Source organism: Benincasa hispida, chromosome 1 (genome assembly GCF_027475165.1).
Source record: "Benincasa hispida cultivar pf3 chromosome 1, pf3_genome.v1.1, whole genome shotgun sequence".
NCBI lineage: Eukaryota > Viridiplantae > Streptophyta > Magnoliopsida > Cucurbitales > Cucurbitaceae > Benincasa > Benincasa hispida.
This window is the reverse complement of record NC_143478.1, coordinates 67,811,641-67,825,385: the sequence shown is the minus strand read 5'-3', so window position 1 is coordinate 67,825,385 and position 13,745 is coordinate 67,811,641. Positions and strand designations below refer to the sequence as shown.

The window sequence follows — 13,745 nt, the reverse complement described above, 5'->3', positions numbered from 1 at the left end:
TCTTTGTAGATATTACAAGTGTTGTAAAGTGCTACAAATGGTATGATCCTGACTATTCATGTATTAGACATGCGAGCGGGAATGCTCTATACAAAGGAGTTTGTATAAGACCAGTTCACAAAATGTTTAGTTTTGTTATATAACACCGTTCATAATAGAGACTTTCATTTCACTAGGATGACCATAGGTAACATGACCTTAATTCTTAGTGACTTGGAAACTCTTGCCTATGAGGAGGGTCCTTTGATTTGCAATGGTGCGAGTGGCTAAATCACTTACTCAAATCTGCCACTTTGGGGATTCGTCTGATTGGGGAGCTGGAAACTCAGCTACATAAGACAGAATTCACTTCTTCCCCAAAGTAGGGGTAAGTAGATAAATTGGTCTCTTAAGGACTGATTCTAGGGCTTGAACAATATGGGGCCACAACTTCTCTTGGCCCGAGAAGTGTTTACTCATAATAGGACTATGATATATTGTTCATTAGAGGAATCAGTGATAGTTAAGGAGTTAGATGTAATTAAAGGGGCGAAACGATAAATTGTTTGGATTGTACTTCTGAGCGATTTTGGAAGCTCATCGTACTGTTGATTGGTTATATCCAATGAACACTGAAATATATCCGTAGCATGAAGAATGCAGCTGTTGGTCTTTAGTGGAGTACCCGATAGTTAACAGATGGTGGATATTGTGATTAAAGAGTTTAGTCAGTTATTCACGTATCTTTGGAGCTTCAAGCTACAAGTTTATAAGGTCCCCTTGGTAGCTCAATGGATTCATGTGTAGAATCAATTTTTGGGTTGGTTTGAAGTGTTGAAATTAACAAGAGAGAATTTGATTATATATGATATAATTAAATTGCTTCAATTATATGTGATATAATTGCATTGATGTATTAGATGTATTAATTGGAGGAATTAATGTTAAATGCCATAAAGGATAAAAAGAAATATGGTTTATATATTGTATGAGATGTGATATTAAAACCCATAATTGGTTTCGATTTTTTCTCCTAATAACCAAGTTAGTGAGAAGTTGTGATAAGTTATAGTAACTAATTGATAAAATGAAAATCGGTTTCATTTTTTCATAAGCAATCGATAATCGAAGGGCCATTAAATAAAAGCTCTACGATAGCTTGAGAGTGTAAACGATCGTGCATCCAGTTTGCTATACGATAGTTGCTCACTTCTAAACGATCGAGTACCTAAGATTACATGATAGTCTCTATCTTCTCCCACTTACTCGATCGTCTACACGATCATTCAATTCCTCATTACCTCTACCAAATCCATACAAAGCTCACAACTTTTGGATTCTCACACTGAGAATACCAAGGTAGCCTCGTGATGGTGTCTGCTTGCTGTTCGAGAGTTGAAGGTCGGGTGTTACTCGTCGGTGTTCGAGGTTATTGTTGAAGCGTGACTTTCGTGCTATTGAGCGTTCGTGTTGTTGAATGTTCGTACAATTAGATCGAGGGACACGAGAAAAAAAGTTCTTCAAGGGTATGTTCACTCGATCTTTAGTATTTTCCTTTGAAAGCATGTTGTAATTTCAAGATTATGCATAACTATAGTTGTTTGATTGTAAATGTGTATGTTCTGTCACAATGAGGTTTGGAACAATCTTGCTTCTGCTCGTTGGTTCTCTTTGGTAAGAGTTCCTTTACATTCATCCATTTACTACAGACCTTTTAATTGATTACCTAAACATGAACCACCTATATGTCATCCACATACTGTTCAAGAGACATGATATAACCTTGGATCTTAGTTTATTAGATTTAATTAATGTTGTCTAAATGTCAAATAAAATACCTCTGATTTTATTAGATAAATAATTTGTGTTAACAAAACTACAAACCACGAGATACACTAGATTTAGGACATAAATCCCTACAGACCATGCTTGCGAGGATTTAAGAATTGTCTTCAATAGATGGCACACATTTGGAGGGTAAGTATAAAGGTACGATGTTGGTTGGTGTTTCTGTGGACAACAATAATCAATTGTACCCTCTGACTTATATAATTGTGGAAGTGGTTTATGACGAACTTGAAAAATGCACTTGGAGATTGTCCCGATTTGGTATTCGTTTCAGATTGTCACCCTACTATAACCCTTACTATTAATGTTGTATTCCCAAATACATTTCACGGGTTGTGTACTTTCCATCTGAAGAGGAATGTCGAGACGAATTTCAAAGACGCAGTAGTGTGTAACTTGTTTGATCAAGCGGCCAGAGCATTCCAAGTGTCTGAATTCAAAAGGTATTAAGACCAAATAATGGACTACAAAGATGGTAGGCTTTGGACGATATTTGGAAGAAGTTGGCATTGAATGATGGAGTCGGTGTTATCAATATAGAAGCCAATACAATAACATGACTACCAATGCCGCTAATTGGTTGAATTCACTTATTATCGAAGGAAGGAAGTTATCAATTGTTTCTGTGCTTGAATTCATTAGAGGATTTATCCAAGATTCATTCTACAATCGACAAAACCACTAGTCGCCTAGTACATCTACACACTCAAATTATGCGGAGAAGATAATGTCACTTGAGTGTGCAAAAGCGAGACGGTACAAGGTTAATCCAATTGATTGTTATTGGTTCCATGTGAAGGATGGTGGGTTCGATGGTATTGTTAGTCTTAACACGTTTGAATGTAGCTGAAGATAGCTTGATTCTCTAAAAATTCTATGTTCGCATGCTATTTCTACATTTAGAATGAAAAACAACAACCCATTCACTCTTTGTAGCCAACTTTATAATGTTGAGTCTCTTGTACTTGCATATGAAGAATCAGTAACTCTGCTTGGCCATGTGTCTGAATGGAAGAAATTAGCAGATTATTCAGAGATTAAGATTCTTCCACTAAAAAGGTTTGTTAGGGTGGGCCACCGTCGGGAGCAACGTATTCCATCTACTTGAGACACCGTCCAATCAAGAAATGCCAACGTTGTGGTGGCACGGGGCATAACCAAAAAACTTGTAATTGATCCTCGTAGTTGATCCTGGTGCTCAATATCGATATTAGTCTCTGTAGTTGATCATGATGCCCAATCTTAGTGCTTAATTCTCTTGATTCTCTTACTCCGTCTCGATCCCCGTTCACAAATGCCACTCTCCCTCAAAATCCTACATCTACCATATAACATCCCCACAGACGAATTCCTAACCTAAACTCTGACCATAACAATGAACCAAATGAAAGAACCACATGCACAAAAACCCTAACCCAAAGTAATGCATGCAAAACGACGAAATTAGAAAATGAAAGTGATAAACAGAGATTTTGTCTTTGAAGTTGAACAAAATGATGAACTTTAGTGAAATTTTATAAGTTGTTAGAGGCACGAGGATTGTGGGAATGTTGGTCCAAAAAAACGTAGTAGGAGAATCTGTGTGAGGATGATAGTGGGCTAAGAGTGAGAAGCGTTAGAGATACGACTTTTGATATATACCGTTCACTTTTCAAATTTATTTAAAATGATTTTGTTTGGTGGCAAGGATGGGGATCGAGAAAGTCAGGAGCGGGAATTGGGAACGGGGAATTGGAACAGAATTAGAAAATGTGGAGACTGACTTGAATTAGAATTAGGGAATGGGAACTGGGAACGGAAAATGGGATCAGGAAGCATAGAGTTAGACTAGTGATTGGAATTAGGGATCGATTGAAGAGATGGATAATGGGATCAAGAATCAAGGTTGGGATAACGGGAGGCCTATCGAGCGCATCTTCAGGGGCAGTTGGGTAATTTCACATGCGACTGACATAAGCAAAAGGCTAAATTTCAGTGATTTTTTCAATGCGAGTCATTTTTCAGTTGGGCCCCCCAAAATAAGCCATCCGTACAAATTTTCCTTTTTAAAGGTTCAAATGAGATTTGGCCTAGATTTTAAAAATCAATTATTTTTGAAGTTTTGCTTATGTCAACATTGGGTAAAATTACTAAAATGGTCAAACTCTTAAAAACTTAGGTTTCTTTTTTTAATTTGATTCGTACGCAGCCACTGCCATCGATGCTTTTTCTACTTTATGCGATTTTTCAACCTTCTCTCTTTCCGATTTTCATTCTTATTTCTTATGTGATTTTCATCTTTCTTTATTTGCCTTTTTCCTTCCTTCCATCTTTTTCTTCGCAATTTTTTCCTTCTTTTTGTTCTACAACCTCTTTCTCTATGAATTGTGAACCTATAGAAGATGAAACATGAAATAGAGCATGACCGAGGAGCGATGGGAAGAAGTGAGAGCGAGAACCGAGGAGCGAGAGGGAGACCAAAGAGTGAGAAGAAGAAGCGAGAACACAAATCTGGATAAAAGAAAAAATGGAGCAAAAAGTGTATGACGATATGTTGATGAGGAACTAGAGGGAGAAACGAGAAAAAGGAATGAGAGCAAGAGGAATGAACGAGTCCAAGGTTGAGGAGTACCACAAGAGACCAAGGATCAGTCATAACTTTAAAAGATGAAAGGATAATGGTAGATAGACATGCGAAACTTGATCAAAGAGAAACCACCACCTGAGGCTGACCAGCCTAGGCCAAGGAAAGCTGACCTGTCAATTCCAAGTCGAGCCCATCTTAGGGGGACTACACAGGGGATATACTTCCCCATCAAACAAAAAGGCAAATTTACAGGGGATATGCTTTTCCCTATCAAATAAAAGCAGAAGTTATAAAGGATATGCTTCCCTATTAAACAAAAAGCGTAAGATCTTAAAAGCAAGTATCAAATCAATTTCATCATATGAATTTAAATTTGACAAAAGAATAATCAAAGGAAGCAACAAAAAAACCACTGAAGAAATATATGGTTGACTGAAGCTAAGCTCAATCAAGGCCAAGCACTTGATGGGCGAGGTAAAAAAATTGAATCGTTCTCTTTTTAAAGAGTTACACATCATGCACAATTAAGTTGTTTGGTTAGAATTTGAGAGCTCATCCTTGACAAAGAATAGGAAATCATTAGACAGACGTTGAACTGTGTGCGCATAAGTCAAAGCCAACCTTGGCCAAGCTTCGTCTATAGCTAGCATGTGTCTTACACATATTTCTAGGGGTGAGCATAAGTCAGACGGGGTTGGTTTTTCATGAAAACTGGCACTGAAATTGACCTGATCGAGATAGAAAATTCAATCAGCGTTAAACAAGGAAATCAAATTTTTAAGGTGATTGGATTTGATTTAAGATAGTCTGGTTCGGTTCTATTTTTTCTTTTTCTATTCTTTAATATTTTTTTTGGTTTAAGGCATTTCGATTCTTTTCTATTTCTTTTATATATTTAAATATTTTATAATAAGAATATATATAATATAATAATATTTATATTTATTTATATAACATAACATAACATAATATAATATAATCTATATAAGAAAAAATATAATATTAATATATTCGTCGGGTTCGGTTTAATTTTCGGTCGGAGTTGGTCGATTTTTAATATATTGCTAGCTACCCCACCTCTCAGAAATTGGTATTAATCTTTCTGAAGAAGTTGTTTATAATCATAAAAAATTTGAATTTCATCGTTATCGAAAAGGTGCTTATAATCTTATAGAGATCGATTTTCATCTTTCTGACAAGATTGTCATTTCTTCACCTCTCAAAAATCGATATAAATCTCTCTCGAGAAGGTGCTTATAATTTTAAAGAAATCAATTTTCATCTTTTTGTCAAGATTACTATTCCCTCACATTTCATAAATCGATCTTTATCTTTCTCGAGAAGGTGCTTACAATCTTAAAGAAATTGATTTTCATATTTTTGACAAGATTGTCACTCCCTTACCTCTCAGAAATTGTTATTCATCTTTTTCAAGAAGGTGCTTAAAATCTTAAAGAAATTGATTTTCAGCTTCCTGACAAGATTGCTACTTGTTGTCCACACCACCTCTCAGAAATCGATAGTCATCTTTCGAGAATATGCTTATGATCTTAAAGAAACCAATTTCTATCTTTCTCACAAGATTCAAAGAAGTATCCAACATCAACCTTACAGATTTGTTGTGTCAGTCTCTTAGCGCCTCATATGGAGACAATGAGAAGCTTAGCCTTACCGAGAGCCGATCGACAGGGCCATTGAAGCAGCACAAGTTAGAAAAAAATTATACTCCCAAGTTGGACCAAGAATGTTTAACTCATAACTGTGAGATGCCAAATCTCGAAACTCAACATTAGAGTAGGGGCTAATGTTACGGGTGATTTTGGACCAAAGGGTATAATTGACCGAAATAAGAATATAAGCAACAAGGTCGAAAATATAACAAAATATGGGTACAAAATAGCACCCTAATTCCAAAATGAGCCTAGGAGAGAAGGTTAGTTCGTATCAGAGCCCAAATTTATATTATATCCATTTATATCATGGATATTGATAATTTTTTGTGAGTTTATTTATAGGCAATGGAGATTATAATAGTAAGGGATGTAACATATCACGATATTCATGGAATGCCAACCATTGAAAATGCAATTATTTGAATTGTTCTTGAATTCGTTGCAGTAATAATGTTATGCAGTAATAAAGTTTTTTTCTTTTTTCTTTTTTTTTTTTTTTGAAATGTTGATGGAAAATCTAAATCTACATTCCGAAATTTGCCTTGTTGATCAAAATCCTAATAAATCTTTAATTTAATTATATGCATTTTAGTTGATATATTATGAAACTAGTAGTGGAGAAAAGTCCAATCTCTCCCAATTTTATTTTCTACGGCTTTGCCTAATCCAACTTGTTTGTTGGACAAAAATGATCTTTATTTTTATTAATTTGATGAAATGTTGACTCAAACTTTCACAAGTTAATCTGCCACGAATTTGTCCTCTAATTAATCACGTGTAAATTTAAAATTGTTGAATAATATCTCAATTTACAAAAATGTAAAGTAAAAATAGGTAGGTAACCTGATATGGAGTCATGAATGTTAAGTACAATGTTGTAGTACTTTAAAGAACAACACGGATAAATATAGAGAGCATAAACACAAATGCAATACAAAAATTGGTAATTCAGTTCGGTGAAATACTATCTACGTCTAGAGGACAATGTGTCTAAGAAAGATAAATCTGCTAATGCAAAGTAAAACAATTATAACGTTGCACTTATAAAAAAACAACGTTAGAACAGTGATAAACAAAAAGTTTGACTTCTTGACTTGACATTTAGGATCCTCGTAAATATGAGACTCCCTCTCAAGACACCTTAGGATTTCCTTAAGTATAGGTACATTAGTAGATGAACACTCAAGCTCTCCCTAAGTGTAAGACTTCTTCTCACCAAGAGGATTATCTTTTTTTTTTTTTTTTTCCTTCCAATTAAGCTCTCTCCACTCTATGAACTCAAGCTTTCTCTATGTTAGAGAATTCCCCTCTTCCTTTTTATGCATATTTTAATAGTAGTCTCTATATGAGAACTATCGAGATATATAACTCAAAGCATTCATCACGAAGGTCAGACACTTGCAACTCAAGACAAAATCGCAAGACAGTGGCAATGGAGTTCTCTTCTCAAAATAACCGTCAACCCTACAAAACAAATATTGTGAGCCCAACAAACAAGGACACAATTTTGAAGAGAATAAATTGCCATAATCTTCCGATAAAGAAAAATGTCGATATGTAAAAACTATTGCTAAAAAAATTTTAAAATAAAAATATCAAATAAATTATTTGAATTAATATATAGATCTTTTTTGTGTTTTAAACAGGTTAAAGGTGCTTATTATTTATATTATATACATATCAGTAATATTTTGTTATTTAATTTTTATGGATTGTTTTTACGATTTAATAAAGAGGTATTGACTCACTCTTTATGTGGATGTCTAATCCATAAAAAATATAAAAAATATATAAGACATACCAAACGAAAATTTAATAATTGGAGAGAAACACAATCTTAATTTTTGTTTTTTTTAGCAAACAAATTCTTAATTCAAAATAATGATAAAATTTAATAATTGGAGAGTAAACACAATCTTAATTTTTGTTTTGTAGTAAACAAATTCTTAACTCAAAATAATGATAAAATCAAATAGTCGAGAACATCACTAAGAGAATAGTTCAAAACTTTTGTACATAATTACCCACTTTTCTCTTTTAGTAGATATGTTTAGATTAGTTCAATTGACATGCGATGTGTTGGTAACCACGAAATTTGTGGTTAAAGTCTCCTTTACAGTAGTTGGACTAAAAAGATGTCAAGATTCGGTTTTACACCTCTATAATATTTTTTCCCCTCTAATGTTTGTATGTAATGAATTAAAAATATTATATGACTTGCATACCATAAATAAAATTACAAGGATGGTTAATAATTATGAGGATAAGAGACCAAAGTTTTAGTTTTTAAAAAAATAATATTAAATGTTAATTACTGCTAATTGAATCTCACTTTGGCAAGCCACAACTTACCTTCGTAATTGAAAAATTAGTGCTATTAGTTTGGTACAAATTTAAGTTTGAAAACTTTGACAAAACTCACAAATCTGAACAAAAACTAGCTCTAATGTTGTTTTTTTCTTAGAAATTTATCATCTTTATACCATACATATGTTTTATATTAAATCAATGATACTATATGAAAATATTTTTCCTTTACAAAAACATATTGACCAAAGTGAACTTAATTAACATGAACTTTCTCTCTAAAAGTCAAAGGGACGATCTTCCTTTTCTGCAATGGTTGTACTAAAAGAAAATCAAAGTAATAATTGCGATACGTTTAGAAAATGCAAGTTAAGATTGCAAAATTTATGTTTAGATGCATGCAATTCAATAAAATTGAAAGTTTATTGTTAAATGTTGATACAACATACGCCCAATTTAGGGATAAACATTTATATTTTTGTAAGATTTTTTCATCTTCATTCCCATAACCTTTTTAAGAAGGACCACACAAATTCAAAATACTAGTTTCTAGAAGAATAAAGGTTGCATATTACATGGTTAGTCCTTAAACTCTGAGGTTTGTATTTATTTGGTTTTGGAATTTTTAGAGTGTCAAACAAGTTCTTCAACATTAAAAAATATATAATTTATTAGGATTATATTAGACAAAAAAACATCCAATACATCAATTAATTTATTAAAATTTTAAATTATGCTTATAGTACTTATTAGAAACAAAATTAAGAACTTAAAAATCTATTAAACATTTTTCATTCCGGAATCAAATAGATACAAATATTAAAATTTACGAGAGGAAAAAAAACAATGTATCCACTAAATACATTTTCTTTTAATTACTCTTCATTAGCTTTCCAATTATACAGAAAAAAAAAACAATTAGATTACCAAAAAGGTAATAATTTTCATGCATGAAACAAATCCAACAAAAAAATAAGTTTAGATTTCAATAAATTTGGACCAAATTGACTTACCGTCATTATAACGTCCCTTACCATACCTATACACACAAACTAAGTCAATGTCTCCCTTGTTAATTTAGGGATTAAATTGAATATTTCATAAATAGTGGGGACTTGATTGTAAAATTTTGAAACTGGAATGAACTTCATAGATTTTCAAATTTGGGTGACCAAAAAGATATAATTTACCCTATTTAATTTTTAAATTCTTATACATATTTAAAAAAAATACTTAATTTGCATATTATTCATACCCAAGTTAGAAAAAATGTTAGATATTCAATTTACAATTACTCAATAGTATAATTAAAATGCATATTCCATTTTTGACATAGTCGTTTTTAAAAACTTAAATCATTTATTTTGTATATACGTTAGTCATTATTCGTTTTTACATAATTAAGTTAGTCGATTTAAAATAATAATAAATAAAGTATTTTATTTTTAACTTATAACTATATTAAAAAATGATTAAAGTATCAAATGTAAACTAACGCATCTAAATAATTAACTATTGATTGGATAAAATTAATTATTACAATGAAATATTATATTTTTGAATTTCCATCTAGGGCTTCCTAAACATGCACTCGTAACACATTTTTGTTCATATACTAAATTTTCTAAAATCACTCTATTGAACTCTTAATTAGCTTAACAATTGTACAAAAGAATATAATTAGTTTATTGAAAGAGGCTACTAAATCTCATACAGAAATGAAAGCACTAAAGTTGTAAATATAAATATTAGACCAAAAGTATTAACAAATACAACCTAATGTAAAAAAGAATTACAAATATAACCAAATTTAAATAGTCTATTAGTGATAGACTATATTATTGTAGGAGTCTATCAGTGATAGACTCTGTAAGAGTCTACCAACGATACAAGTCTATCGCTGACTATATTTACAATTTTTTAAAATGATATTATACACTTGGTTATTATTCTTAAAAATATTAATCCATTGCAATTAAAAAAAAAAATCTCATGAAGTAAATCCAACGAATATATTCTCTAAAATAAATATCCCATAAGAAAAATTAATAAAAATAAATAATTGGTCCACAAATTGAATTAATCACTAAAATAAATACCATTTATATATGCAAAAGAAATCATCTAAAATAAATGCCTCCACATTTTGCTTTATTTTTAGTATTCTGATACATTTCAACAAAACACAAAATGCTAAAAAGTTGAAGTATTGATCAATATATGGATATTTGCTTTTATCAAGCCCATAATTAATTCCCAATTATATTCTATTGATATTTTCCTTTCTTAATTTTCCATTATGTTTTATAATTAATAATTAAAAATGAATTTTCCATTTCATTCCTAGTGTTCTCTATATTTAAAGAATGATATATCCATTCATTTTTCACCAACCTTCAAATTTTGATTGGATCTTCTACTCTCTCGTTTCTCATCATTTTACTCTTCAAATTCTACATTTTGGCATAGAAATGAAGCTTCTCTTCGCTTTAATTTTCATATTTACTATTGATATTCTAACCTTATCGATTGTATCGGCTTCATCCAATTTCAATGTTCTTGATTATGGAGCAATTGGAAATGGCAAAGCAGACGATTCAGAAGTGAGTAATATAAGCTACATTGTGAATTTTGTTTTGTTTTGTTTTTTTTTTTAAAAAAAAACACTTCTGATTGTTTCTTTGATCTACAATCTTATAATAACTTGTTTTCTTTGTATTTTTCTATGTGACAAGGCTTTTTTGAAAGCTTGGAATGATGTATGTGGAGCAACAGAAGATAGTCCAACATTACATGTACCTGATGGAAAAACTTACCTCTTGAACCCTCTCAAATTTCAGGGTCCTTGCAAGTCTAATCAAGTCAATTTTGATGTAATTTATCTTACTCTATTTCTCATAGAAAACACCCTACATTTATAATACATTATTTAATAAAATTTGCATTTTTAATAGTCTTAACTTCAACCCACAATCTGTTATTATATGATTGGATTGAATATTTTGGAAATTTTACTTCTAATTGCATGTTTTTTTCCTTAAATATATAAATATATAGCTTAGAGGAACTCTAATGGCTCCAAGCAAGGATGAATGGCCAAGTGATGGTGCAGATAAATGGGTCCAATTTTATGACATAGAAGGTTTGAATCTCAAAGGAGCTGGAAAATTTGATGGTCAAGGCTCTTTATGGTGGAAAGATTGTGATCGTAAACATTGTAAACGACCAACGGTATGTTTTAAGTTCCTTATAAAACTTAGGGTTTGATGGATTGATTCATAATGCCAATAATAACTAAAATATGTATGATTTTATAGGCATTGTTTTTCCACAATTGCAACGGACTTCAAGTGAAAGAAATGAAGCATATCAATAGTGGCAGGAATCACATCTCCATAAATGATTGCAATGATGTTATTTTTTCTAATATTCAGATTCTTGCTCCCGAAGAGAGTCCTAACACTGATGGAATTGATATTTCCAAATCAAAAAATGTTCTTATCCAAGATTCTTTTATAGCAACAGGTAAAATATTAGTAGTATTATTATTTTTTTGTAGTTGATATAGTTTAATTCATGATTATACATTTTTTTTTTCAATTTTTTCTTATTAAATTCATGTAAAAATGTAGGTGATGATTGTATTGCCATTAATGAAGGATCTTCCGATATCAATATAATTGGTATCACTTGTGGCCCTGGCCATGGCATAAGGTAAAAATCATAATTGTTTTTCTTTTAACTCTTTACAAAATCCATATTACATTTGATATAATATTCTTTTTCCATTTTTTCATTTCAACAAAGTTTTGTTAATTTTCAAATTTTCTTCTCAAACAAATTGATTAATCATTATAATTTCTACTTTCCCTAAGAATGTTGTGTTTATTTGAATGATGTAGCATTGGGAGCCTAGGAAAAGATGGTGCATATAATGTAGTTGAAAATATTCATGTAAGCAACTGCCTCTTACAAGGCACTCAAAATGGAGTTAGAATCAAGACTTGGCAGGTGATTGTATTTTTTAAATTTATTTATATGCAATGTTAATGTAAATTATATAGATAGTTATAAATAATTTTCTTGATTGTAATTACAGGGTGGATATGGATATGCAAAGAATATCACATTCGAGAAAATAACACTCAAGAATGCAAAAAATCCAATCATTATTGATCAATATTACACATCTTATGCATATTCGAGAAAAATAAAGGTAAATATACAAAAAAAAAATGAAAATTTTTCTTTGTTCTTATTACATTTTGTCTATATATATATATATTTATAATATTGACTTTTTTTTTTTCTTCTAGGGAATGGACATAAAAGTGAGTGATGTGACATATCGTGAAGTTAATGGAACATCAGCAAATGAAGATGCAATTACTTTGAACTGCTCTCGAGCTCGTTGTACAAATATTATACTGGACAATGTCAACATAAAAATGATAACTCTTGGAAAAGAAGCCAAAGCTATTTGTCAAAATGTGGATGGAAAATTTTTATCTACTGTCCCAATTGTGTCTTGCTTATCAAAATCTCATTAATTTTTTTAGATGCATTTTGATATATGATTGAGTTGTAATATTCGAGAAAGGATTGTTTAGTGTTCCTTCTCCTAATTATAATTCTATTGAGCAACATTTTTAACTTAAAAGTTCAAGTCTCAAATCTATTCTCGCATTTTTATCATCTATACCCTCCACACTGATCACTTGTTGAACTCGAAAAGAAAGGTTAGAATTCGATGAGCTTTCTCATCTATTGATAACATGTGATTTAATTTGACAATATTTAGAAATATAACAACCCTATATAAAATAATATCATAATTTTCATTAATATTTAGATATTTACAACAATTTAGACTCAATTTGGTAACCATTTGATTTTTTAATTTTAAATTTTTGAAAATTAAGCCTATAAACATTCATTCTAATTCTATTTTTCTTACTTTGTAATCTATTTTTTACATATGTTTTCATAAGAAAAATCAAATATTAAAAACTAAAAAAAGCAATTTTTAAAAAGATGTTTTTTATTTAGAATTTAGCTTAAGATTTCAACTCTTGTATTTAAGAAATATGCAAGTCATCCTAAGAAAATAAGAGAAAATAGATTTAATTTTAAAAAATAAAAAACAAAAAACAGAATGATTAGTGAACAGTCTTTAATAATTTCACATGAATGTCAATATATATCATATTTTATGTTTAAACCTCAAATAAGAAATTAATTTTTGGATCTAAAATTGGGTAATATGTGTGATACAACCGTTGTTATTTGGTAGTTATCTTCAACACAAACTAAAAAAAAAAAAAAAAAAAAAAAAAAAAAAAGATAAAAAATATAATACAGAAACGATTTAT

General features: G+C 30.7%; 1 protein-coding gene across 1 annotated transcript; it reads left to right on the top strand.

Annotated features, from left to right (window-relative positions):
- The first annotated feature begins 10,844 nt into the window (after positions 1-10,844).
- On the top strand, positions 10,845-12,923 carry LOC120078477 (putative polygalacturonase At3g15720). Its single transcript, XM_039032748.1, has 8 exons — positions 10,845-10,976; positions 11,109-11,246; positions 11,431-11,604; positions 11,691-11,898; positions 12,006-12,087; positions 12,276-12,384; positions 12,473-12,589; positions 12,690-12,923. Exons 1-8 carry the CDS (start codon positions 10,845-10,847, stop codon positions 12,921-12,923), a joined length of 1,194 nt encoding a protein of 397 aa, XP_038888676.1.
- Positions 12,924-13,745: the final 822 nt, after the last annotated feature.